Source organism: Bos javanicus, chromosome 25 (assembly GCF_032452875.1).
Source record: "Bos javanicus breed banteng chromosome 25, ARS-OSU_banteng_1.0, whole genome shotgun sequence".
Lineage (NCBI taxonomy): Eukaryota > Metazoa > Chordata > Mammalia > Artiodactyla > Bovidae > Bos > Bos javanicus.
The window spans coordinates 10,909,299-10,936,068 of record NC_083892.1 but is presented as its reverse complement, the minus strand read 5'-3'; the positions used below and the strand labels follow the sequence as shown (position 1 = coordinate 10,936,068).

The 26,770-nt window shown below is 46.8% G+C and overlaps 1 protein-coding gene across 4 annotated transcripts in view; it reads right to left on the bottom strand.

The window, feature by feature from the left end:
- Nucleotides 1–26,770, bottom strand: part of SNX29 (sorting nexin 29) — a 599,088-nt gene that overhangs the window by 358,484 nt on the left and 213,834 nt on the right. For all 4 annotated transcript variants that reach the window (XM_061402536.1, XM_061402537.1, XM_061402539.1 and 1 more), the window contains one exon: nt 21,279–21,361. In XM_061402536.1, the coding sequence (XP_061258520.1) occupies nt 21,279–21,361 (83 nt within the window). The remainder of the gene's footprint in view (nt 1–21,278; nt 21,362–26,770) is intronic.

Below are 26,770 nucleotides of genomic sequence, written 5' to 3'. Positions count from 1 at the left end.
AAGTCTGAAAGAGCAAATAAGCATCACCCTTCACTCCACTGGGTCTGCAGCTCTGAGAAAATGTCCAGAGCACCAGCCTGGCTGGAGCAAAACCAGAGCAGGCAAGAGAGAGAGGAGATTCAGGGAATGGAAAACAGCAGACAAGTGGGTCCCGACACCTCAGAAATCAGCAGACGTGCATGCGAGAAGGACCAGCTGAAGCAAAAATCAGACCTACAGGAACAAGGACAGCTCCATTTTTTAAGAGGCAGTTTAACACCAATGAATGCCCGCAAGATGGGTTGGCCAACTACACCCCCTGAGTGAAATCCAGCCTGAGGTCTACGTTATAGTAAAAACTGTACATAATTAGGAGAGGAGGAGTCGGGGGAGAGAGGGAAGGGAATGCAAACAAGGGGAGAAAGAGGAAAGGAAGAAGCAGACAGACCAGCTGCAATGCCTGAAATACTTACGACTGGGCCTTTACAAAAAGACGTTTGCCAACCTCTGGTCTCTAAGATATAACGGAAAGTAAGTATCTGCTTCTTGTCATCTGAAGGCATAATGAGGTTTGTGCACATTCTAGAAGAAAACCAAACACCAAGGCGGAGGGCTGCCCAGGTGCAAGTGAGGAAGACAGCAAGCCATCACTGCAGGAACACGTGACACGAGGGGTGGCGGTACACGCCAAAGTGGGCACAGAAGCAGGCATCACGGTGGGCACCCAGAAGCTGATGGGAAGCGGGATGAGGTTACAAGAGGTTGAAGTGTAAGGAGAGAGCTGGAAGCCACATCTGTGTGAATAAACCCAAGCCTGCTGGACAGCCTCTCAGGTGAGCTGATCAGGTAGGTCCCCACCCCAGCCATCATCAATCAGTGGAAATTTACCAGCACTGTTTCACCCTCCTGACTTGCTGTGTGATCTTGGGAAAGTGACTTAAGCTCTCTGTTTATGTTTCCTCACATGCAGACTGAAGATCATAATAGCATCCAACACATCATGCGGATGTGAGGATTAAATGAGTACATGGGCAGTTCTTCAGATGAGTAAGCACTACTTACATGTTAGCATTTTTCTCTTTGAAATCACCCTCTACTTTTTATTTCACGGACTGGTCCAGTTCGAAGGCAGGGAGATGGGAGAATTCAGTCCATCTGCTTTACGTGCGAGTTGATCTGAGGCTGTACGGCCACTGATGGTACCCTATTCACCCTAATCACTATCTGGTGGGGGGGAGGTTCTATACAGCCCCCAAGAAGGGATGGGACCACGGGGGGAAGAGGCAGAATGGGGCATTATTAACAGAGACCCTGAGGGGACAGGCAGGAGCAGGTCCTGAGGGGCTCCTGGACGCCACGTGCCATATGGCTCCTCCATTCTTCTTGTCCCTACAAGGTTGCCAAGGTTAATCCCAAGAAGTAGGTTGACCCCTATCAGCCACGAACACCCGACCTGGCCATCCTTGGGACATGAACATGATGCAGACCTGATTTCTCAGGCTCATTACCCAGAGACCCACCCCTCACCGCAGCACCTGACTCCCTGCCCCCACCCTCCCATCTCAGCTTTCTCTGTATTAGCAACAAGCGTGCCATTCTCAGGAACTATCAGAGATTACTACAGCCTGCCTTGCAGAAAATGCTGAGTGGAAAGAAGGAGGAAAGGAAAAAAAAAACTCTCCTTGATGCGATTCATATATGGGCAAGAGCTACAAACAATTCAGGGCGCTAAAATTATTGCACTCCTGGGCCAATGAGGAGAGGGTGAACATCATGGCAGACAGTAATAAAAACGTACTTAATGTGTACAGCACATATTTATTCATTTTTAGAAAATTTGCAATGCTGCCATCCCCCCTTTTCCCATAAAATCTGACCATCCTACTCAGCTGCTATTCTTATCTCTTGCTCATTTGCGTAATTTTAACACTGCAGAATATAGCCAGCCTAAGAATATTTTTTTTTTATAATTACACCCATCACAGGAACTGTCAGTATCTAATGAAGGATAATTTCAGCTATTATAAGAAGCTTAAAAGATCATTTTCATGAATAATTCGTAATATGAATCATTAAATTCAAACAATGTCAGAAATTTCAAAAAAAAAAAAGAGAGAGAGAGAAAAAGAAAAATATTTTAGGTGTCTGAAAGTAACCATCCCTCTAAAGGAAGAATCCGGTTTCTGATGTGCACAGACCAATAAGACACGTGGAGCAGACCCTCGTGAGAGGGGAGGAAACACGCATATTGACTCGCGTCATTTTCCACTTTACATTTTTCACCAGGTTCCCCAGCCTGAGGATAAAATCCAAACCTCTCTGCAGGTCACGGGGAGTGACCTTTGCTCTGACCCCTCCGGCTCCTAGCTGATCACCTTCTCCCCCTAGAAAAGATAAGCTGCCTGAAAATGAAACAAAGCTGCCAGAACCTGAAGCAGGATGAAGGGGGAGAGAGAAAGATCTCCCTGGTGAACCGCTCATGCATACCTGGATCCAGCCAGACCTGCACCCAAAGAAGTTCTATGAGAGAAAGCCCTTTCTGATTGGTTTCTTGGTTTGCAGAAGCGGGGAAAAGTTCAATTACTAAAATAAGGCTGCAGGTCTCAACAGCCTCAGAGGGAATGACGGAACCACAGTATTTATGACTGATCTGGTCCACAGGCAACAGAGCACTGAGCAGAGAACAAGTGGGAGTCGAAGCTGAGCAGGGGGTGATGATGTGTGTGGACACTGGGCCAGGGGGTGGTCAGGACCAAGGTGTGACCACTGGGCTAGACCCAAAAGAGGACAAATCCCCCATGAGGTGGCTCGGCTAACAGGTACATCCGCGCTGCATGACGGCAAAGTCCGGGTATTTGGTCTCTCTGGGGAAACACATGAAGACCAAGGACAACTCCCATTTCCAAAGGAAACTGGTCTGTATCCCACCTCACAACTATAAAGACATTATGCATTAAACTATGTAGGAATTTTCACTAAGAAGAACAAAGTTTTTCCTTAAATAAGGGAAGGAAGAGGAATGGCCTTGACCAACAGATAAAATATCAAACTTAACTAGATCACAAGATTCAGAATGGTACCCCTTTCTAGAAAAAGGTAGTCTCTCAAACTACAGGTTGTGTCCCTTTACTGGGGTGGGGAAAACAATTCAGTGAGTTACAACTGATGTTTGTTAAGATGGAACAGAACAGGATACAAAACATGAGACTATTTTGCATGTAGTAAGGCTTAAGTACTATTCTAGGAAGGTTGGGTATCAACTATATACTTACTTGAAAATGTCTGCTTCAGCAGCAGATTTATTACTGTGAACCAGAGTCAACAGGGAGTGAAAACCACTTTTATAACAAATGTCAGATTCCCAAAAGAGGTGTCAGAACAGAGAGAACATCTGATGACATGACACGTGGGAACCAAAAGGCAACTGATGGGCAAAGAATCCAGGCTTTCCTTCAGCAACGGTACTTCTGTAAATCTTTCCCACGTAAATGAAGCCCCTGGGATATAAAAATACACTTCTATGGGGTTTATGAAATACTGTTTATTATGGCAAAATCCTGGAATCAACCTATATGCCATCTATGGTGGAATGATTTTAACCATCACAGCACAGTCACATGATGAACTCTGACACGCAGGTGTACATGAAGTTAAAATGAAGGACTTAGGGATTTCCCTGGCGGTCCAGTGGTTAAGACACCACGCTTCCACTGCAGGGGACAAGGGTTCGATTCCTGGTTTGGCAGCTAAGATCCTGTTTGCCTTGAGGGGTGGCAAAAAAATAGAAAAAAATAAATAAATAAAATGAATGACTTAGATCTGTATCTACTGATCTGGAGTGAAGAGTTATAACTGTTCAGTTATATACCATTACCTGAGAAAGTCAAAGCAGATTAGACCGGGGAACAGCAGACTTTCTTTAAAGGGCTAGGTGGTTTTCAGTTTTTCAGGCCCTGTGTCTCTGCTGGAACCACTCAACCCCTCCGTTGTATAGAGAAAGCACACAGGCAATTCCTAACAAACGGGTGGGGCTGCGTTCCAATAAAACTTTACAAAAATAGTGGCATGCCCAGGGGTCAGAGTCTGCCAACCCCTGATAAGAGACTGGAATCCCATTTTTGAAGGGAAAAAATGGAATAAGTAGAACATGTGTGTAGAGTATAGATTTGCCAAAGTGTATGTACATCAATTTACCCTGGTTATCTTAAGTGGGGAGCATTAAGGGAGATTACTCCTTTATATGTCTCTTTTATACTCCTTTATATTGTTGGACCTGTTATGAAAAAGTAAAAATAACTCATTTTTTAAATTCCAGTAAAATACTCAACTATAAAAAACAATGTATGGCAAACAAGCTATGCAGTGACTGCTTTCACTGAAATCAATTCTAAAATATTAAACCAATATTTTTATCATTGCAAGTAACAGAACAGACCTTCTATATTTCACATTTAATTGAATGTCAACTGTCATACTCTCCAGATAGAAATTTCCAAGGAAGGTAGAAAGTACAATAACACGTCATGGGAAACCAAGAAAATACTGTTAAGTTTATTTTCCTCTCCCAGTGGAGACCAAATGATATAGAAAGAGCAGTTGAAAACTTGATCTCGTAACCCTGGGATCCACTGTTCACTGGACCAGGGAGTTACTATCCACACCTTATAGGTGGCGAGGGTGAGCTTACACCATCTGAAAACGGCACAAGCAGGAAGAGCAGTAAGCCAGGATTCGGACCTGGGTCTCTATTCTAGTTTAACCAAATTCTCTTGGCACTGACCTAGCTGATGGGTAGGACACATGCCCATGATAAATCTTACCCTTCAGACCAGAGGAGCACTCTAGATTCACAGGGGAAATAAACTTGGGACGCACAGCAGTTGACTGTCTTACTTCTTAAAAATGAAGACGATGATTCCTGTGTCACCAAATGGTGAGAGTTTCCAAGTGCTGAGCGGAGATCATCTTTCACATTTCACTTCTCCTCATTTCTCCACTGAAACTCCACCCCATTAGTGCCACTGCCCCAAAAAGCTAGCACTTTGCTTCCACTTGCTCATCAAAAGCAGAGTAGCAATTAATGCAAACACATATATCCTCTAACACTAGTATCCCCTAATAGTCAATCTTTCTTCTGTAGTAAGAAAAACATCGCATTTGCAGGAGGATTCTTTACCAACTGAGCTATCAGGGAAGCCCCTAAAAAGAGAAACATCAACTTTCTGCTGGGCACTTGGACATGTGGGCCGAATAGTCAGTGTTCCCCAGCGTCCCTTATAGCCGGGTACGGCCACTGTGAAGTGTCACAGCAAACTGCAGAAGAAAGACGAGCGAACTTGAAGACCTGGCAACAGAAACTGTCCAAAACATAAACACACAGAAGGCTTCTGCGGTGGCCCCGTTTTAAGAGACCACCTTGCAATGCAGGGGACACCACTCTGAGCCCCGGTCTATGTAGATGCCACATGCCTCAGAGCAACTAAGCTCACATGCCTCAGCTACGAGCCTGCACTCTAGAAGCCGTGCACTGCGCCGCTGAAGCCCACCTGCCTAGAGGCCGTGCCCCTCAGCAAGACAAGCCACGCTGAGAAGCCTGAGCGCTGCATCTGGGGAGGAGCTCCTGCTCCCCGCATCTGGAGAAAGCCCACACGCAACAACAAGACCGGGCACAGCCAAAAGTAACTCAACAAATGAATAAGATTATTTTTTAAATAAAATAAACATGTAGAAAGGGAAAGAAAAGAACACACAAAAAAGCCAGGCTATATGCCCAAGGTCACAATGCTGGCAAAAGGCAGAGCTAGGGCCTTCCGGGCAAACCCATGGGATGGTCTACACCTTCACGCTCCAACACAGGATGGGCAGCCTTCATGAACACTGTCCCGTCTTCCTCTGGAAAAGAGGCAAAGACAGTAGTAGCCAGTCTGCCGGCCCATCAAACCACACGTCCCGTCATTTTGGCACACGTGTGGCTTGTTATGACAGGACCTTGGCATGATTTACGGTCCTATGAGACCACTGCCTGATTTTCCTATTAAAATCCCTACCAATTATTTGTTATTGGCATGTTTTTTAAAATACGATCCAGTTCTCCTCTTAGCCCATGAAGTCCATGTGTCAAGCAGGGGATAAGGGATCCCCAGGCTCTTCAGGCAGGATGTGTTTAGCCCAAGAGTTCCCAGAAAGAAGTGCTACACCGATCTGGAAGGATCTATCCCAGGGTATTAATAATGATTGAGGGTTTGTGATTTTGATTTTTCTCCTTTATTTTTTGTCTCTATCTTTTTAAATTCTCTGTAATGAATACGGTTTCATTTTTTAACGAATTGTTCTTCCACATAAAGTTGTTGAAAGAATTTTCAGGCCAGCAGGTGAGTTCAGCAGGCTGCTCCTGGCCGATGGGTACATGCGTGCTTGCATCTATTCCAAGTCCTTCATTTTACTCAGAAGGAAGCCAAGACCTCGAAAATGTGTATGCACCATGCCTGGCTGCCATGCTGTGAATAGCATTATAATGAGACAAATCAGATGCAAATAAGGGCAAAAGTAATTAAAGGTGGAGTTGAGCTTAGCATAATTGGCTCCACCTGGGGAAAGGAGGGTGCTTTTGGAGGGACTGGGCCTCAGAAACAGTGAGATTCTAAGCCTAAAATGAAAAGGTAATGGGGGAGGAGCCTGGCAAGATGAGCCATCTGTGGTACAGCATGGACCAGAATTGGTGCTTTTGAACTGTGGTGCTGGAGAAGACTATTGAGAGTCCCTTGGACAGCAAGGAAATCAAACCAGTCAATCCTAAAGGAAATCAACACAAATGTTCATTGGAAGGACTGATGCTGAAAGCTAGAAGCTCCAACACGCTGGCCACCTGATGCGAAGAGCCAACTCATTGGGAAAGACCCTGATGCTGGGAAAGATTGAAGGCAAAAGGAGAAGCGGAGACAGAGGTGGTTAGATGGCATCACTGACCCAATGGACAAGGGTCTGAGCAAACTCCGGATGATGGTGAAGGACAGGGAAGCCAGGCATGCTGCAGTCCACGGGGTCGCAAAGAGTCAGACGCGACTGAGTGACTGAACAACAACAACGAACCAGAACGCCGCCCAGGAACTCCATTCAAGGGCACCACATCCCCTGGCCCCCATCTACATCCTCGCCTGCTCTGCCCAGGCTTGGCTGGCTGGGAGCAGACCAGGACGGGAAGGACCAGGTACACACTCTCCTGGAGCCCAGGTTACTGCACCCACCCAGGCACCCCTCTGCTAGTTCCAGGGCGGTAGCTACTGTGGGTCGTTCCTTTCTGTGTCAGAGCATCAGTGGCCCACCCCGCTCACCAGCTGAGTGCCGCAGGCAGAGCACTTGACCGTGATGTTGACAATAACAACGATCTCACATGGGATATGGGAAGGACTTCAAAGCAGACAGTTTGGCCCTCCTATACTATCTAACTTTCCTTGGCCTTAGTTTCCCCACCTGTAAAGTGGGGAGGTGATAAGAGTACTCACCTCACAGGAAGGTTGCCTATTGAGTAGTTAACAGAGGGTATGGCATATGGTGCTTAACCGACATTTGCTATTATTATTATAAACTCAGTCAATCACTTATCAAACATCTACCCACCAAGGATCAGCGATCTATTTTAGAAGTTGAGTGCACAATGATATCAAAATCAAGTCAGTCCCACTTACGGTTGCCAGGGGGGAGGTTCAAAGAAAGGGATATTTAGGGAGTTCGGGATGGACATGTACACACTGCTATATTTAAAATGGATAACCAACAAGAACCAGCTGTACAGCACAGGGATCTCTGCTCAATGTTATGTGCCAGCTTGGATGGGAGGGGAGAATGGATACATGTATATGTATGGCCAAGACCCTTCCTGAAACTATCAACATTGTTAGTCACCCATACCCCAGTGCAAAATAAAAAGTTAAAAAAAAAAAAACCCAAGTCAATCCCCATTCTCATGGAGCTTACATCCTGCTAAATGTTTACTGAATATGTCACTAAAGAAAGGAAGAAATCAGAATTTTAAAGCACAAAATACGCAGCCATACAATAGATCTGGGAGTGACCAACTAGGGGAAATGATGGTGAGCTTCATTTGGGCTTCTGGAGCAACGACCTCAGCCTGTAAAGAGGAGAGGTACCAGGCAGAAGAAAGATTCTAAAATGAATGAAGAGAAGGTATGGAGAGGGGTGAGGAGAGAGTGTATTTCTCCTGCAACGCAAGAATGAAATTGAGGCCATAAATCAGTGAAATAACCACAGACCAAGAAATGGGCTTTATCTCTTTATAGGAAGGATGTCTATTTTTTCTGTTCGGTCCAAGTGCAAAGGAAACATTTAGGCAAGTCACTCTCTGCCCAGGTTAGAAGCATCATTACCCACTCAAGCAAAGCAAAATGACCAGTTGCCTGATGAAAACTGTAATTAGAAACTTAAAGCAGAGTAGCTGTCAGAATGAAAGTGGCGTTTAACAAAACGAGCCACCTGCCGGCTTCCAGGAAGGGGAGGCGCCGACACCAGAGGAGGCACAGACAACTGCTCCGGGAGAAGCACAAAGCCTGCAGGGCCGGAAAAAAGTCACGATGACAAAGATAAATGCACGTCTGGGCTAAGCCTCTAAGGAGGCACTCCAAGTGCTCCTGTTCTGTCTCTGGGCTTTTGTTTCCTGCCAGACAATAAAAAGGAAATGAACAAAAATCATGGATCGATCCATGGCATTTTCAGGCAATTGCTTCTGCAGTGATTTAGGAGAGGAAAGCATCTTGCAGGGAATGAAGTTCGGTGAAGCAAATAAAACATGAACTTTTATGGGAGGTCTCCAGAGAGACAGGCACCACTTCCAGAACCAGGGAATGGATGATCTTGCAGCTCTGACCCTGTATCCTTGATGAAGCTTTTCCCCGTAGCTATGGCACTCAGGGGTGGCTTGGGGGGACTTTAGAAACACCCTCCCTCCATCCACCCTGGTGTTACTGTCATCAGCCTCCCCTTTCTCAAAGCCACCAGGGGTAGGGGTTGCTGGCTGCCAACCCCATCTCCATGGTCCCTGTTTCCTTATGTGCCAATTAGGCAACCATGTTTCCCCATAATTAGGGGAGGCCTAAGAGCTTTAGGGCTTCCCTGGTGGCTCATATGGTAAAAAAAAAAAAAAAAAAAATCTGCCTGCAATGCAGGAGACCAGAGTTCAATGCCTAGGTTGGAAAGATGCCCTGGAGAAAGGAAGTTACCCACTCCAGTATTCTTGCCTGGAGAATCCCATGGACAGAGGGGCCTGGCGGGCTACAGTCCATAGGGTGGCAAAGAATAGGACACGACTGAGCGACTAACACCGTCAAGAGCTCTAAAGAAGTCATTTGGAGTGGGAAAGCTCCTTAGAGAAAGCTTATGATCCTAAAGTTTTAAATCCTTACAGACTTCAGCTGTAAAATGCACTCTCTGCCCTTCCCCACTTCTGCTTTTACTGGCCTGAAATATAGATGTGATGGCTGGAGCACTAGCCACAATATATATACCATGAGGCAATCACGAAGCTAAAAAACCATGTACTAAGGATGGTAGAGCAAAATGAAGAGAGTAGCCCGAGGTCACAACAACCATGAAATGATCACACTAGCCCTGGACTATTTACTTCTAGGCTTATGTGAGGTAAGGAAAAAAACCTGTGGAAGTCAGTGTTGTCTAGGTTTTCTTCTTCATGATGCTAAATCTAGTTCTGTTACACTATCCCACGTAAACATACAAACTCAACAAAAATGGACAGCATGCTGTGCAGATACGGTCTCAGGAAAATGCCTTCAAACCCCATTTCCAACAAAACCACCAAACCCCTCCTACCTAAAAATGCTGGTGTTACCAATTGCCCATGTCACGCCAGATGCAACAACCCCTATCTCTTTCCTCCTCAACATCCTCTCTTGGCAAAACCCATCTCTTACTTTTGGAGGCCTGCCCCTCTCCCCTCTCAATCCAGAATGTTTGAATGGAGCTGCTCCCACCAAAGTTCTAAGTCCCCTGACACACATATACCCCCCAAGTACCCCACATTAGTCTGAGGCCTGCCCCCCAAGCTGGGCCAAGAAGAATCAACCTGGAAACATCTGTGCATGCAATCAGTAAGGACATCCTGAACTACACTTGCCAACTTTTAAGTATCTGAAATCAATATGGAAATTCATCTTTTACATCTAGGTGGTGGTGAGTACATTGGGTGATGGGTACATTACTCTCCGAACTTCAGCAAATTCTAATTTCAAACTATCAAAGCTAAAATCCGTGGCCACCATCCCTGGAGGATCTTCCTGGTGTTGGCAGTACTGAGTGCTCAGCAAGGACCAGGGACTGGGGCTACCAGTTCAGATTTTTATTTAAAGGTCAGGAAATTGGCTGATCACACAAATATTGTTTTACCAGGATAATGGACTGCAAAAGCTTTCAAAGGGGTTTACTCTACAATTATCACCATAATTATTCACCCACTTCCAGAAATTAATGAACAGGTGTTCTGCTAATGGACCCTGACCTGCCACAGCCTGGACACCCTTCAAAATGCTTCCATAACCCAAAATAATGTCAACATTTGCCTGGTACTTTACATACATCATCTCTTTTAAACTTCAAATAATGCTAGGAAATCAAAACCATTATCACTGTTCAAATAAAAACACTGAGGCTCCGAGATTAAAACTTGGTCCAAGACTTCAGAGCTGCTAGACAATGGGGCTGAGTTTCAAGCCAGATCCCCTCAAATGGAAAACGTGTGCCTGCCTTTGGCCTCCAAGCTCTGCTATCGCCTTTTCTGAGCTCCTTCTCAAGGCAAAGGCTTCTCTTTCCCATGGAAGGAAGAGCCTTCCCTGTGTCCACAGCATATCTCGTCCGCACCAAGCACTGCTGCCAAGAAGCCCGTCTGTTTGTCCCCAGCTGATGTCCAGTTCCAAGCCCCTCATGCTCTGACTCGGTTCCCCATGTTGGCTGACAGCGCATGATCGGGTTTCAGGGGCCCATGAAGACAGAGGAATAGAGCAGGTTTTTTCAGGATAAAGTGAAGGCAGAGATTCGAACCAGCTGGGCCAGCCATCCCAGGCACAAGCTGCGTCCTGCAGAACAGGCATCTCTCAGTCACCTGCCAGACACTGAGGTTTATCACCTAAGGCATCTCTAGGAGAATCAACTCAGGGGTGCAGGGGAAACATGGCCTCAGCTTACACCTGGGGAGGAATTTTGGCACAGCCACTTTGGAGCAGGATGACTGTGATGATTAATTTCTTATGTCCATGTGAGTCAAGATTTCTACCACGGGCCAAGAATCAACGAACACTGACACATCTGAAGCACTTTATCAACTTGATGAAGTGGCAGGCATCACTTCATCAGCTTGAAAGCAATATCCTCTAACGTGGTGGCTGCAAGTGGTCAAGCACTGGGACTTTTTAAAACTCCCCAGGTGACTCAAATGGAGCCAAGATTGAGAAGCTCTGCTCCACAAGGGGAAAGATGGGAGAGTGGTTTATAAGGAAACTAGTGGGAAGAAGCTCTTTTTGATTGGGTTGCTGGGAAGATGAAAACAAGAGCTGCTGGCAGCTTACTGTCACCAGAAGAACACCTGCCTGAAAAAGGAAGCGACAACGAGGAGGCATTGCAAAGCTGGGGCACACCGGTTCACGGGAACCCACAGGTGCATCTCTTCCTAACTTTGCGTTCAGTGACGTCATGTGAACAGCTGGAAACTGACCACAGTGCAGCACCAACACCGTGGAAATTAGTACTTTCCTCTGAGGGCTAGTGGTTCAACATTTAGCAGCACCACACTGCTAATATTTGGAGGGAGGGGGACAGAGTTGAGAAGTCAAAACACAAAAAACAAAAAACATTTCCTAATGATATTGTTTGAGCTGCTGGATCAAGCCATTCCTAAAGAGAGACACTCCTGGATTTCTGCTTTTTAATTGAAAACCGATTAAATTGGGTTTTTATGATTCTTGTAATCAAAATAGCTCTGAATGACGAAACCCTTGAAGAGTCAAAGTCGTGTGCTAATAAGTATAGTTATAAGGAGCCAAAACTACACGTGATCAGAAGAATCTGGTTGGAGGCACAACTGAAAAACGCAGTTACATGCGGTACAGCATGCTACCAGTGCCCTTAGAATGAAGACCCACGACCCCGCCCACCGCTGAGCTCTCCCTAATTGCTGTGGGTTTTCAATCAGGTTCTACAACTCCTCCTGGATTTCTATTCATTTCTAATCATTTGTATTATGAACATTTATGGAAGACGGCCAAGAAATACGTGAAAACATCCTCAACATTGCTCATTATTAGAGAAATGCAAATCAAAACTACAATGAGATACCACCTCACACCGGTCAGAAAGCCCATCATCAAAAAATCTATAAACAATGAATGCTGGAGAGGATGTGGAGAAAAGGGAACCCTCCTGCCCTGTTGGTGGGAATGCAAATTGAGACAGCCACTATGGAGAAGGGTATGGAGATTCCTCAAAATACTAGAAATAAAACTACTATATGACCCAGCAATCCCACTCGTGGGCGTATACCCTGAGAAGACCATGACTGAGAAAGACACACGCACCCCAGGGTCCACAGCAGCGCTGTTTACAACAGTTAGGACATGGAAGCAGCCTATGTGGCCACTGACAGAGGAATGGATAGAGAAGATGTGGCGCATATATACAATGCAATATGACTCAGCCATAAAAAATAAAAAAGAATGAATCTGAGTCAGTTTTAGTGAGGTGGATGAACCTTGAGCCTGTTATACAGAGTGAATTAAGTCAGAAAGAGAAAAGCAAATGTTGTATATTAATGCATATATCTGGAGAAGGAAATGGCAACCCACTCCAGTATTCTTGCCTAGAGAATCCCACAGGTGGAGGAGCCTGGCAGGCTACAGTCCATGCGGTCACAAAAGCGTCAGACATGACTGAGCGACCAAACGACAACAACGCCTATCTACTGAATCTAGAAAAATGACACCGATGAACTTATTTGTAGGGAAGCAATGGAGACACAGATAGACAATGGACTTGAGGACACAGCAGGGGAAGGAGAGTGGGATGAAGCGAGAAGGCAGCATCAACATACCTACATTACCATGAGCAAGACAGACAGTTGGTGAGAAGCTGCTATATAACACGGGCAGCCCAGCCTGGTGCTCCGTGATGACCCAGAGGGATGGGAGGAGGGGAGGGAGGCTAAGGAGGGAGGCGATATATGTATAATTATGGCTGAATTGCATCTTGTATGGCAGAAACCAACACAACATTGTAAAGCTATATTCCTCCAATTAAAGAATAAATTATTTTTAAAAAAATATTTATGGAGTGCATCCCTTGGGTGAAGCCTGAGCGGGGCCCTCTGAACACAGCAGAGGGAAGAACAGGCAAGGTCTCTGCTCCTTGAACGGTACACCACAGGGCTGAACACAGACAGTGAACAAGGAAGGGAACAGACAATCGAGACACGCTGAGGCGCTCATAAAGGTGCTGTGACGGAGATCAAGGAAGTGACGGGACGAAGGAAGGAGAGGCGGGGTGGCCAGGGGAGGTGACACTGAACAGGGCCTGCCTGACGAGGCAGGACAAGCACTCCAGAAGGAGAGCAACAGCCAAGGTCCCGAGGTGTGACTTGGTAAGGCCAGTGTGGCCGGGCCAGGAGAGGGAGGGAGGAGACGGGGCTGGGAAGTAGGGAAGAGCCGATCACACCGAGCACTGCAGGCCCTCATCATCAAGTGCAGACTGGACTTCCCTGTGGTCCAGTTAAGGCTCTGGGCTTTACTGCAGTGGCCGTGGGTTCGAGCCCCAGTCGGGGAACTAAGACCCCACATCCTGCAGGGCAACGAAGACCACGTGCCACAACGACTGAGCCTATGTGCTCTAGAGCCTTGGTCCACAGCTAGAGGAAGCCCCTGCAGGCTGCATCGAAGACCCAGCACCACCAAAAATAATTTTTTTAAAGTCTGGATTGAGTTTTAAACAGCAGAGTGACGAAATCTTAGAGTCTCCACAAAGTCCAGTGCTGATCACGCTGGAACCAGACACACACACACGACTCCCGAGCTTGCTTCCCTTGCAACCAAAGCAGCCTGCCTCAAACAAAGACCTCTCTGCCTGTGTGCACACTGGGGGCAAGAATACATGGCCACCAAGGGAGACACCCCAGTGCCTGCAGTCCCTGAGGGAAGCTACAGGTTGAAAGGTCCCACGGCACCACACGCACCCTGAAACCCACAAGCTCCATGAATCCTCTCGCCCTTGACCCTGCGTCATCACAGGACCAGGCTCCTCCACGGTCCCGCCCCACTTTCCGGAGCCCGGGGGAAGTGAGACCCTGAGGAGGACATGGAGCACATGCCAGCATGGAAGCCAGGGGTCACTGGGCGAGTCACATGCAGGCAGAGACACGACATGGGACATGGGCTGACAGCTTCCTTTTCTTTTTTTTTAAACTTCTTTTGTTTCTTAAACTTTTAAAACTGCTCCCAAGCCTCCCTCATCCATCAAGTTCCTCCCCCAGATCACCTGCTCTCACTGCCGATTACTCTGATTGCCACCAGCAACAGGCCATTGCTTCTCCCTCTGCCCCTGAGCCTGTGGCTGATGAATTAAATGGCAATACCAACAAGAGCTTGCAGCCTTAAAATCCATCACCGCAGGATAGGACTATGGAGGCCAGGACAGATGATTCCAGTGGAGGGGACCTCATGAGAGGAGGGGGCCAGAAGGAAGTACCTCACAACATACAGACACTGCAGGCTAGGAAAGACAGGCTTCAGAGAAACGACAGCTCCCCCTGAAGACCGAACAGACCCTGCATCCAGGAAAGAGCAAATAGCTTGCCATGACTGCACTTCCCAAATGGCTCAGTGGTAAAGAATTCGATTACCAATGCAGGAGACGCAGGAATCGAGGGTTCTCTCCCTGGGTCAGGAAGAGCCCCTGGAGGAGGAAACGGCAACCCGCTCCAGTATTCGTGCCTGGAGAAGTTCATGGACAGAGGGATCTGGTGAGCTACAGCCCATGGGTTCTCAAAGCGTCAGACACAACTGAGCATGCATGCATCCAAGCTATGGAAACCCAACCCAAGCTTGAAGACAGTGGCAGGGAGGCTAGTTAATTATCACTCTTGTTAACAGTACGTTTAGGGCTGGACCGTCACAACAGGACAGCTGGATTTGGGGATTCGAAGGACACGATCGACCCCCAGTGCCTCTCTGCCTCTCAGCTCAGCTCCTCTCCCTGTGTGACGGCCTCACACTCAGGCTCCACTCGGAGACAAGGTAACTACAGTGGCTCCAGCCTTCCAGGCCTGACGGGAAAGGGAGAACTCCTCGTGACAGCCTAGTAGAGCCCTGACGCCCAGCTGGAGCCAGTCGGCTGAGGTCAAGGGCAGGAGGGAGGGTAGGGCCTCATCGACATCACAGGGCTGACCCTGAGTGAGGACACTGGGCCCAGAGAAGCTGGAGCACAGGCGACCTGACCCCACAAGGCCAGAGACGGCCACCACGCCAGCGGGGGGTGGCGGCCCAAGCCGTGTGACACAGGACACGGGCGCGTCTGGAATCCCACGTTCAGCTGCCCCTGTAGAACCTCTTCCTTGGTACTGAGAACCACCTCCAAACTCACGGGCAAATGCTCCTTGGGAAAGCCCAGGAGAAGCCCGACACCCACCAAGGGGCTGCTCTGCAGCTAAGACCTCCATGAGACCAGCCCCACCCCCACCATGGGGCGCTCAGAGAACCCAGACTCCCCAAATGCATACGCAACACTGCGGTTGTTGTTCAGTCACTAAGTCGTATCTGACTCTGCAACCCCATGGACTGCAGCACGCCAGGCTCCCCTGTCCTTCACTGTCTCCTGTTGTTCGCTCAAATTCACATCCATTGAGTCAGTGATTGCTGTCTAACCATCTCATCCTCTGCTGCTTTCTCCTTTTGCCTGTCAAAAGCCTTATATTAATCACATCTGAAAAGTCTCTTTCTTCCCTGGTAGCTCAGTGGTAAAGCATCTGCCTGCCAATGCAAGGGATGTGGGTTTGATCCCTGGGTTGGGAAGATTCCCTGGAGGAGAAATGGCAACTCACTCCAGTATTCTTGCCTGGAGAATCCCATGGACAGAGGAGCCTGACAGGCTGCGGTCCACAGGGTCACAAGAGTCAGACATGACTGAGCGACTGAACAACAACTAAAGTCTCTCTCACCATGGAAGGTAGTGTGGGCACGGATTTCAGGGATCAGGACACAGACATCTTTGGAGGCCCGACATTCCACCCACCCCAGCATTTTCTAGATCCCAGCATGTTATCTGAATTACACCTCTTAACAGCTAATCCTCACAACAACCTATGAAGTATATATACTATTTTAATCAATCCTAATTTTACAAGTGATCAGAGAGGCCATGAGAAATAAAGTGAGACAGTAAAAACAGTAATAACAGTAACTGTCATATTTACTGAGTGGCTGCTACATATCAGACATTATTCTAAGTGCTTTCCATACACTCATTTATCCCTTCTTCCCCCAAAACCCTATGAGGAAGGTATTGCTACAGTTCCCATTTTACAGAGGAAGAAACTGAGGCATAGAAACTTGCATGGCCTCTAAGTCAGGTGCCCTGGGGAGGTCCTCAGTGTCTTTGGCACAGGGGTCCCTCGTCCACTAATGTCAATTACGACGAGCAAGAAGAATGTGGAATGCACAGTGATTCCCAAACGCTTTGGCCATGACCACTATTTTGGTGGGGACATGTACAGGGACTAGGATGCGGTGATCCTTTGGAGATAAAGGTCACAGCGACAGGTGAAACAAGCCTTCCTTCTGTTGACAGAGCCTTTCCCCAGAAGGTCAGGTGTGATGGAGGAGACGCCTACTCAGGGAACGACACTGCTGACCCAGCCCCGCTGCTGGCGTCTCCCTCAGGAGGCACCCAGAAAGATCTGCGGTCATCACAGGTCTTACCAAAGAGAAGACATCCCCCATTAACACACTCTCAGCCTCACCCCCACCCGCTACATGACTGTGAGAGCCTCAGTCAAACAGAGATGCCGCGGTAAACAGAGCGCGCCCCCCTGGATCGTCCTCCTCCTTGGACCCCACTGGGTGGGCGTCATTCAGCAGACCCAACAACACCTCACAAGGGGGTCCCAGGGTCCACAGTTGGGAGAACAACGCACTGGGGAGTGTGGTTCTAGCTTCAGTCAAGCTGGAGTTTCCAACCAACCGTCAGTAATAAAGACATCACCTGGAACACTTTTGTCAGATGCCTACATCGATGTTTCATAAAGAACTTGAGGGGGAAGAAGAGTCATGATAACCTCAGAATTGAAATAAAGTTACCGACTGACCTCTTAAACATTGTCAACAGTCTATTCTAAAGGTCCATTTTCAGTTGATTTTTTTTTTCTTCATCTTGAAGGCACTTCCCAGAACAACAATGAATAGAACGATCCCAACATAGCCCTCAGCCATCTACTCAATCCTGAAGGCGTCTGGGGCTTCAATGATTTCTCACCCTTTTCCCTACTGATGAGCTCAGTTTCACAAACAATTTGTCGTCCAAATGATTTTAAAAAAAGAAAAAGCTTTATAGCCTCAACCTAAAAGGATTCTCTTGTGGAAAAAGCACTCTGAACTCTCACCTAGAATTTGAGAAGCTGGTCCACACCGCTATGTCCACCTAACATCAGGAGCCATGCAAATCCCAGATCAGAAAAGACTCTCCCTGGCCAACCTCTCCCTACCCCTTGTCCCCAGCTCCCCGGAAACACCAAGTCCCCCACCGCAGCCTGTCCAGGACACCCCCAAGATACCACAGCTTGACAAGGGCACCCCAAGGCACCCCAATCTGGCCAGGGCACATATGCCATAGTTTTCAACAAACTGAGTCAACAGCTGGCTGGGGTTGAGGAGTGAGCCCCAATTTCTCTGAGTAGTAGATGACATCACTTGAAAATTAGGGAAAGGCTCTGGAAAGGCCAGAGCACAATTTCTGAAAGCACATCTTCTAATCAGGCTGCTTGCTAGTGTCTGGCATGTTAGCTGATGCTCACGAATTTTACTTAAGTGGAAGAAAGAATAAAATCCAGGACTTAAGCAAGGAAGAGAAGGGCATCACTCAGTTCATGCCTGCACTGAAGGACTTTCATAAAGACCTTCCACCCAGGATGACTCCCAGATATGGCAGATGGTCTTCTCTGACCTGGTGAAAATAGAGTGGCAAGGGACTGCAAAAGGGACTTTGCCGATGAAGTTCTGGAGAGTCCAAGCTATGGTTTTTCCAGTAGTCATGTACAGCTGTTAGAGCTGGGCCATAAAGAAGGCTGAGTGCTGAAGAACTGATGCTTCCTAATTGTGGTGTTGGAGAAGACTCTTAAGAGTCTCTCTTGGACTGCAGGGAAAACAAACCAGTCAATCCTAAAGGAAATCAGTCCTGAATATTCATTTGAAGGACTGATAATGAAGCTGAAACTCCAATCATTTGGCCACCTGATGCAAAGAACTGACCCATTGGAAAAGACCCTAATGGTGGGAAAGACTGAAGTCAGGAGGAGAAGGGGATGACAGAGGATGAGATGGTGGGATGGCATCACCAACTCAATGGACATGAGTTTGGGTAAACTCCAGAAGTTGGTGATGGACATGGAGGCCTGGCGTGCTGCAGTCCATGGGGTCACAAAGAGTCAGACACAACTGAGTGACTGAACTGAACTGAGCAGCTGAACAACAAACAACAAAAGGACTATGAATGAGTGACAAAGTATGCTTCATCCTCTCTGCTCTGTTCCACTTAAGGGTTACCACAAACCCAGCTCTGGCTCAGGACATTCAAGCTGGGTCTTAGGAAAATCGACTTCGGCTGCAGTGAGAAACCCTTCTCTATGTTGTAGCTTCTGTTTTGGGGGGGTGGGGGGGACGACTCATTCCAAAAATGCTCCTACTCAGAAATGTACTATATAGTATTGCAGATTTTAAACCAAATTCAAGCCCAGTGGTATTCCCCACCCCAAGTTTAATTTTCTTACAGGATCAAATTAAATTCCTGTGAGGGCAGAGTATAGATTTCAGAAACAGCGGTGGCATAGTCCACAGGCCACCTGCATGAGAGTCACACATCTAAACCTGCAAACCGAGCCCCCAGCCCCATGCCGCGATCCCCGGAGATGAGGCACGGGCACGTGGCCCCCAGGAAAGGCCTCTGAATGCTAGTTCAACAAGTTCGTAAGGCAAAGAATCAGGGATTTGGAAGGAAATGACCTGAGTTCATTCCCACCCCAAAGCCACAGACAAGACTTTTAAGCTCTCCTGAACCTCTAATAACGAATATTTTAAAACACAGGGGAAACACCTACTCATCCCGGGATTACTGAGTCAAATGTGAATAGACTTGAACTTGCTTGGAAAGGATAAAGGGCTAAACTACTCATTCAAAACATGCAGTGAATGAAATGAATGGCTACAAAAGCCAGGTGCTGGGGAAACAGAGATGAGAAGCGAGGAGTCACAAGGCCAACGCAGACACAACCCAGTGTAATGAGATGGAGTCCGGGCCACACGAGCAGTATCTGTGTGGAAAGGGTGATGGTCCCCCTGAGAAAGACAAGATTAATGCTGCAGTGATAACCGCCAGACTGGAGGCAGTTACAAACTAGTGATGAAGAAAGCAAGGCATGCTATCAAAGAAAAGCAAAAAGAAAATCAACGTGTTGAACCTCATCAAATGGAGACCATAATAAATACAAACACTCAAAAAAAGTCCAATCTTTCATGATATTACTATGCAAATCACACTCAGATTATAATCCTGTCTCTATGACACAGAGAAATGACTACATGTACTGGATACCAACTATACACCGGGTGCTACATGAATGAAGGCTCTGCATTCACTGTCTTGGTAAATCCCCACACAACCCTCGTGCCACTCGTGTGATTTCCCCTAACACTGGTGTGGCGTTTCCTCTTTCAGATGGCTAAGTAACTCCAAGAGGTCAAGTTATGGAGGATGCGCCTGAACTCGAATTCAGGACTGGCTGACTCCCAAGACCTGTGAGCATGGAGCATACTCCCCTCTGTTCAAATGTCCACACTCCAAGGGCTTGTTTTTGTATAAGAAAATCTTGTTCTGGTCAGTTGGCTGAAGGTCGCAAGACACTTTAGCCCTAGTTAAATACCCTGTCTGCAGGTTGACCTAAGAAACATTTCAGCAGAGTCACGACAGTTAAAGCACAGCCAAACTGCACGGGAGGAAGCACACGGCACCACCGTATTTGGTGGGATCTTGCCCAGGTGATCACTCCTCTATCTACTTGTATTTCTGATCAAGAATATTATTATTTGCAGCTAAAATCTACTCCAGTAGTCATGTGCAGATGTGAGAGTTGGACTATAAAGAAAACTAAGTGCCAAAGAATTGATGCTTTCAAATTGTGGTGCTGGAGCAGACTTGAGAGTCCCTTGGACAGCAAGGAGATAAAACCAGTCAATCCTAAAGGAAATCAACCCTGAACATTCATTGGAAGGGCTGATGCTGAAGCTCCAACACTTTGGCCACTTAATGTGAAGGACTGACTCACTGGAAAAGATTTTAATGCTGGGAAAGATTGAGGGCAGGAGGAGAAGGGGACAACAGAATGAGATGGTTGGATGGCCTCACTGACTCAACGGACACTGGAGTTTGAGCCAGCTCCAGGAGACGGTGAAGGACAGGGAAGCCTGGTGTGCTGCCACCCGTGGGGTTGCAAAGAGTTCGACAAGACTTAGTGACTGAACGACAAACCTGCTCAGTGCTCCCTCTCTGGTAGGCGTTATGCTAAGACGTCTACATGGATCGCCTCATGAGGCAGGTGCTGCCAGCTGCCCCCATTTTATAGATGAGAAAACTGAGGTACAGAGAGATTAGGAAACAGAACTGGAGCTGGGGTTGGAGCCTGATCAGCCTAACCCCAGTGATTCTCCACCACTTTGGCATTCTGTTGCTTTCACCCATGGCCTGACATGACTTAATCATGCTACAGGTTCACCACCTTGCAAATATCTTAAGACTTTAGACATAAAATTCCCTAACTGCACAAATTGATACAATGATTGCTAACAGTCTAGCAAGTAAGTCTTACTTTTGCAAGAATGAAGAGCAGGGTCTTTCATTAATTAATTTTCCGGGATCCTAAGCAGCACCGTTTTTCTAACTCATCTGCAGGTGTATTCCTCCCATGCTGAGCGTCCGCCGGGCCAGGCACAGGGGTGCAGCCCCGCCCCCCCCGGGTTCCCTCTGCCCCTCACCTTCGGCTGTTTGACCTTCTCTTTTCAGCATCTGGACAGCGCCTACGTACTTCTTCAGTTGCACTTTGAGCACTTCATTTTCTCTGTGGGCACAAGAATGTCAGAAAAATGTATTTTAAAATTGGCAACTTAGACCCAAGGAAGGAAGAGAATCTGCGTAAGGAAAATACACAGTGTGCATCTGGTAAATATTAATATATTCTGTTTTAGAGATCTTTGCTGGAAAGACAAGGTTAGCGAGGGCACGTTTGTGTAATGCCGTCAAGAACCACTCATTCATGGCGGAAATAAGTGCTAATTGGTTTCAGCACCCACAAATTCAGGATGCTGGCATGTGCGGTCCTCAGGTTATTTGAATCTAACAACCTGTTAGGTGACGACTGTGTCAGGCACTCTAGTATTTACAGAAACTGTAAAAATGGACAAATTTACAGTATGTCCATTTACACAAACACATACTAGCTATTGTTTCCTTGGGGAACGCTCAGTGTTTTTAGTAACTACTACACGTACTTGGACACGACTGAGTGACTGAACTGAACACGTATTAAACACTATTTGCCAGGCATCACATGAAGCCTTTATTATCTCATTCAAACCTTCCAAGGTACATATTAGCACACCACCACCCACCTTACAGATTCTCAAAGTGTGGTACAATGATGAAAAGCAGTTAACTGAGTCCACCTGCCCCACCCCTCTCCCCAGGTGAGACTGTAGGATGGAACTTGAAACTCGGGCAATGACAAGATCCCACTCCACTGACTTCACTCCCCAGGTACCCTGGCTGAGGACTAGGACATGAAAGTCAGGAGAGAAAAATACCATCTGCTGAGAATTTACCACATAGTTCAGACTTCACATGTGTGACCTCAGTGAATCAAGCACGCATATATACATTCATCCACTCTTCATTCAATGGAAGCATGCTTCTTAAGTACCTAACAATACGTCAGGTGCAGTGACCCTGTAACACCCTCCTCGTTCTGCAGGAGAGGAGCTGGGGCATGGAGATGGTCACATGGCCAACGCCAAGGTCATATGTAAGACACAGAGTCTGGGTACAAACCCAGGTCTGTGTCTCCAAGGCCCCAGTGAGCGCTTCTCTGTCTCTCTCGGGATTTGAAACTGGTTTCTTACCTCAGCCCCAGAGACAAATGCCTCTTCCACACTTTCTGCTTCTACACATTCCCTATCCCACAAGGTTTTAAGCCTGAGTGTTCTTACATATGCTGGAATATTGCCTTACGATGAAAACAGGTTTACGATTGGGTGTCTCTTATGATTATAAAAAATAAAACACTCATTGCAAAATACTCAATCAGAACACATTTAAGAAGGAATGTAAAAATTCCACTAAAAATCCTTGAAGTAAATCTCACTAACTTCTTAAAACTCTTGAGAGTCTCTTACCAGCAAGGAGATCAAAGCAGTCAATCCTAAAGGAAATCAAACCCTGAATATTCATTGGAAAGACTGATGCTAAAGCTGAAACTCCAATACTTTGACCACCTGATGTGAAAAACAGACTCACTGGAAAAGACCCTGATGTTGGGAAAGATAGAAGGCAGGAGGACAAACAGACGACAGAGGATGAGATGGTTTGACAGCGTCACCGACTCAATGGACATGAGTTTGAGTAAGGTCCAGGAGATGGTGAAGGACAGGGATATGCTGCAATCTGTGGGGTCACGAAGAGTTGGACACAACTGAGAAAATGAATAACAACATTTTTACTTTCATTCTATCAACTCTCGCCTGAGCGTGCACACATACATACATCACTGAATATAATTATTCACAGGTGAAACACAATTTCACATGCCTCAAAATTTTTCTGTTTGAAGACTTTTTCCCTCTGTCTACTGTCCCACACATCCTTCTCTGTGGCAACCACCATTAAACATCTGGTACACACATTTCATGTCTCCTCCATGCTCACAGACTCACTACAAACACGATACACTCAGAGTTTACTTTATGCAACTGGGTCCTGCTATAAACTTTTCTACAACTGGTTTGTCTCATTTAACAATTCACCAAGGTAAGCTTCTGATTCCATCTATTTATGGATGGAGATGCCATTCCTTGGTAATAATATGCCACATATATGCTCAGTGGAAAAACTGCAGACTGCCAAACTGCAGACTGCAAATCACTGACTCTGTTTCTGATGCATCTTATTATACCTCAGCCCACAGAGATGGCACCTGGCATTGTGCTTTTCTGCACTGTATTTTGGCAGAAAGAACACAAGTACCAACTGCAGACATGACCGTATACTGAGGTGTCACCAAGTTTCATCTCAGAAACTTGGAAAGAAAGTCAGACATGAAGGAGTTCCTTAATTATCCTCCTCCTCCTAGACAGCCTGTCACAAATGCTTCTCTTGGCAGCTGCACTTTCTCTGTGATACAAAGAGCCAGTGTCTGAAGGTAATAAACAACTAAGGAATCTCAAGATCTGCGGGCAGGAAAACACTGCCCAATGGACGTGCTGACACAGCTACTTTTCCTGGATCCCCTTGCCAGCTCTTGTCATTCATCCAGCTTACTCCTAATCCCCTCGTGTGAATTCCAAGCACATAGCTTAAAATAAGGGAAAGAAATTGATATGCATCTCTGTATGGTCTGCAGTGCTGGAAAAGACTCTCAAGGGTCCCTTGGACTGCAAGGATATCAAATCAGTCAATCCTAAAGGAAATCAGTCCTACATATTCATTGGAAAGACTGATGCCAAAGCTCCAATATTTTGGCCACCTGATGTGAATAGCCGACTCATTACAAAAGACCCTGATGCTGGGAAAGATTGAGGGCAGGAGGAGAAGTGGGCAACAGAGGATGAGATGGTTAGATGGCATCATGTACTCAGTGAACATGAGTCTGAGAAAACTCCAGGAGATAATGAAGAACAGGGAAGCCTGGTGAACTGCAGTCCATGGGGTTGCAAGGAGTCAGACAAGACTTAGGTTGAACAACAAATGGCCTAATTTAACAATGATATGTTCAGAATGTTAGGCAAGAGGCAAGAAGAGGTAGGTTTACTCAGGCCCAGCGACTGGTGAGTTGGGTTGGGCTGTCAAGCCTCAGTTTGCCCAAGCACACCATCCAGGCCAACCCTCAGCTGCCTAGTTCACTGTCAACTCTGCAGCCAGCACTGAAATGTTCAAGAGGCTGCTTTTCTTCTGGTTTGGAGGCATCTTTTAACATCTTGCTGCTGCTGCTGCTGCTAAGTCGCTTCAGTCGTGTCCGACTCTGTACGACCCCAGAGACGGCAGCCCATCAGGCTCCTCCGTCCCTGGGATTCTCCAGGCAAGAACACTGGAGTGGGTTGCCATTTCCTTCTCCAATGCATGAAAGTGAAAAGTGAAAGTGAAGTCGCTCAGTCGTGTTCGACTCTTCGCGACCCCATGGACTTCAGCCTACCAGGCTCCTCCATCCATGGGATTTTCCAGGCAAGAGTACTGGAGTGGGGTGCCATTGCCTTCTCCACTATTAACATCTTAACACTATCTAAATATTAAGGCTTCTATGGTGGTCCAGCGGCTAAGACTCTGCACTCCCAATGCAACAGGCCTGGGTTCGATCCCTGGTCAGGGAACTAGATCCCACCTGCTGCAACTCAGAGTTAGCATGCCCCAACTAAAGCTCCTGCATGCCACAAGAGAGATCGACCTAACAGGGGAAGATCAAGACCTTTAATACAAATCCAACTTTCATCAAAATGATGAGATATCGTGGAGAATACACTACGGATGGGCAGCTTTAGGAACCATAAATTCATCCCAGCCAACTTTGCCTCAATGAACTTGTTTGCCTTCTGTGGGAAAGGCACACTGTCAGGCCAGTAGAACTGCTCCTGACACAAACACGAACATCGGGAGGACCCACTGACTGCCCCAGAGAGGCAACTAGCTACGGATCCCGGGAAAGATGAAGCCTTTGTTTCCATATTTATTTTGAAGTACTTATAGACCCAGAAAGTTGTAAAGACATTACTGAGAGGTCCTGTATACCCTTGGTCCAGCCTCCCCCAGGGGTTACACCTTCTATAACTATGCTCTGATGGCAAATCCAGGATGCTGACACGGTCACATCATGCATGTGGTTCTATCCAGCCCAGTATTTTAACTGACGTTCGTAACAATCTGAAGATGAGATACAGGCTCAAATGACCACAGCAGGCAGACAGACGAGACTAGAGTAACCCAAATAAGACAAGAGGGTCTGGGGGCAGAAGCTGCCTTAGTGCCACTACTGAGCCCCTCGCCACAACTAGAGACGCCGTGCACCACAGCTAAGACCCGATGCAGCCAAAAAAATAAACAAATAGATCCCTAACAAGTCAATGGCCCGAGAAAATAATTCCTAGGCTCTGAATGACTGATTTGCAACCAGCCAATAGAACTCTGGACTTCCCTGGTAGTTCAAAAGAATCTGCTTGCAATGCAGGAGACCTAGGTTCAATCCTTGGGTTGGCAAGATCCCCTGGAGGAGGAAATGGCAACGCACTCCAGTGTTTTTGCCCAGAAAATCCCATGAACAGAAGAGCCTGGTAGGCTACAGTCCGTGGGGTCGCAAAGAGTCAGACTGACTGGGCGATTAACACACAACAGAACTTTAATCTGTAGACAAAAGAAGCATATAGAATGTATCAATCCTGATGATCAAATAAGAATGCCGTTTCCTCTGCCACCTCACCAGATGACAGGACGGGACAATGATTAAGTGCATCCCGTGAAAGGGAAGAGAAACCCGAAGACACCCCCCTCCCTGCCGCCTCTTTAGTACCCACCCAGTTCTTTCCACTCTTAAGCAGGGGTGGGGGTGGGATACAACTTCCTCACAGTTCAGGGAAAGGAAAAAAAAACACAGAGGATGAACTAGAACAGAATCTCCCAAAGCTGGTACATCCTGGAGATCGGCTGCGGGCTTCACCGAACTGTTCATATTTTAACGCCTAGGCAGTTCTTCCGGTATGTTTCAAAACACCAGTTTTCCATGTATGGCACACAAATGATACAGAGCAGCAGCAGTCCCCTAGCTTTTTGGCACCAGGGACTGGTTTTGTGAAAAGAGTTTTTCCATGGACCGGAGGGTAAGGAGGAATGGTTCTAGTGCATTACATTTATTTGTGCACTTTATTTCTACCATTATTTACATCCGCTCCACCTCAGATCATCAGGCATTGGGAACCCCTGATATAAAGAATCCTTTGGAAAGGTATGTAAAAGTTTTTAAAAGTGAGTGGATTGCACGATAAGCATTATGGAATGAGTAACGGGCAGTATACCACGTGGTGAAGACCACGAGAGCAGTGACACATCTGAGGAAGAAAACCTTTGCTTTAGAGAAAATAAGCAAATAAGGAGGAGACCTTTGCTTACAGAGTCCTTTCCAAATTGTATTCCCAGGGATGACAACGGATTCCAAGACAGACAGACGGAAGAAGAGAGTTAGAGATGTTTAGAAACATTAGAAAAGTTCTGTTGC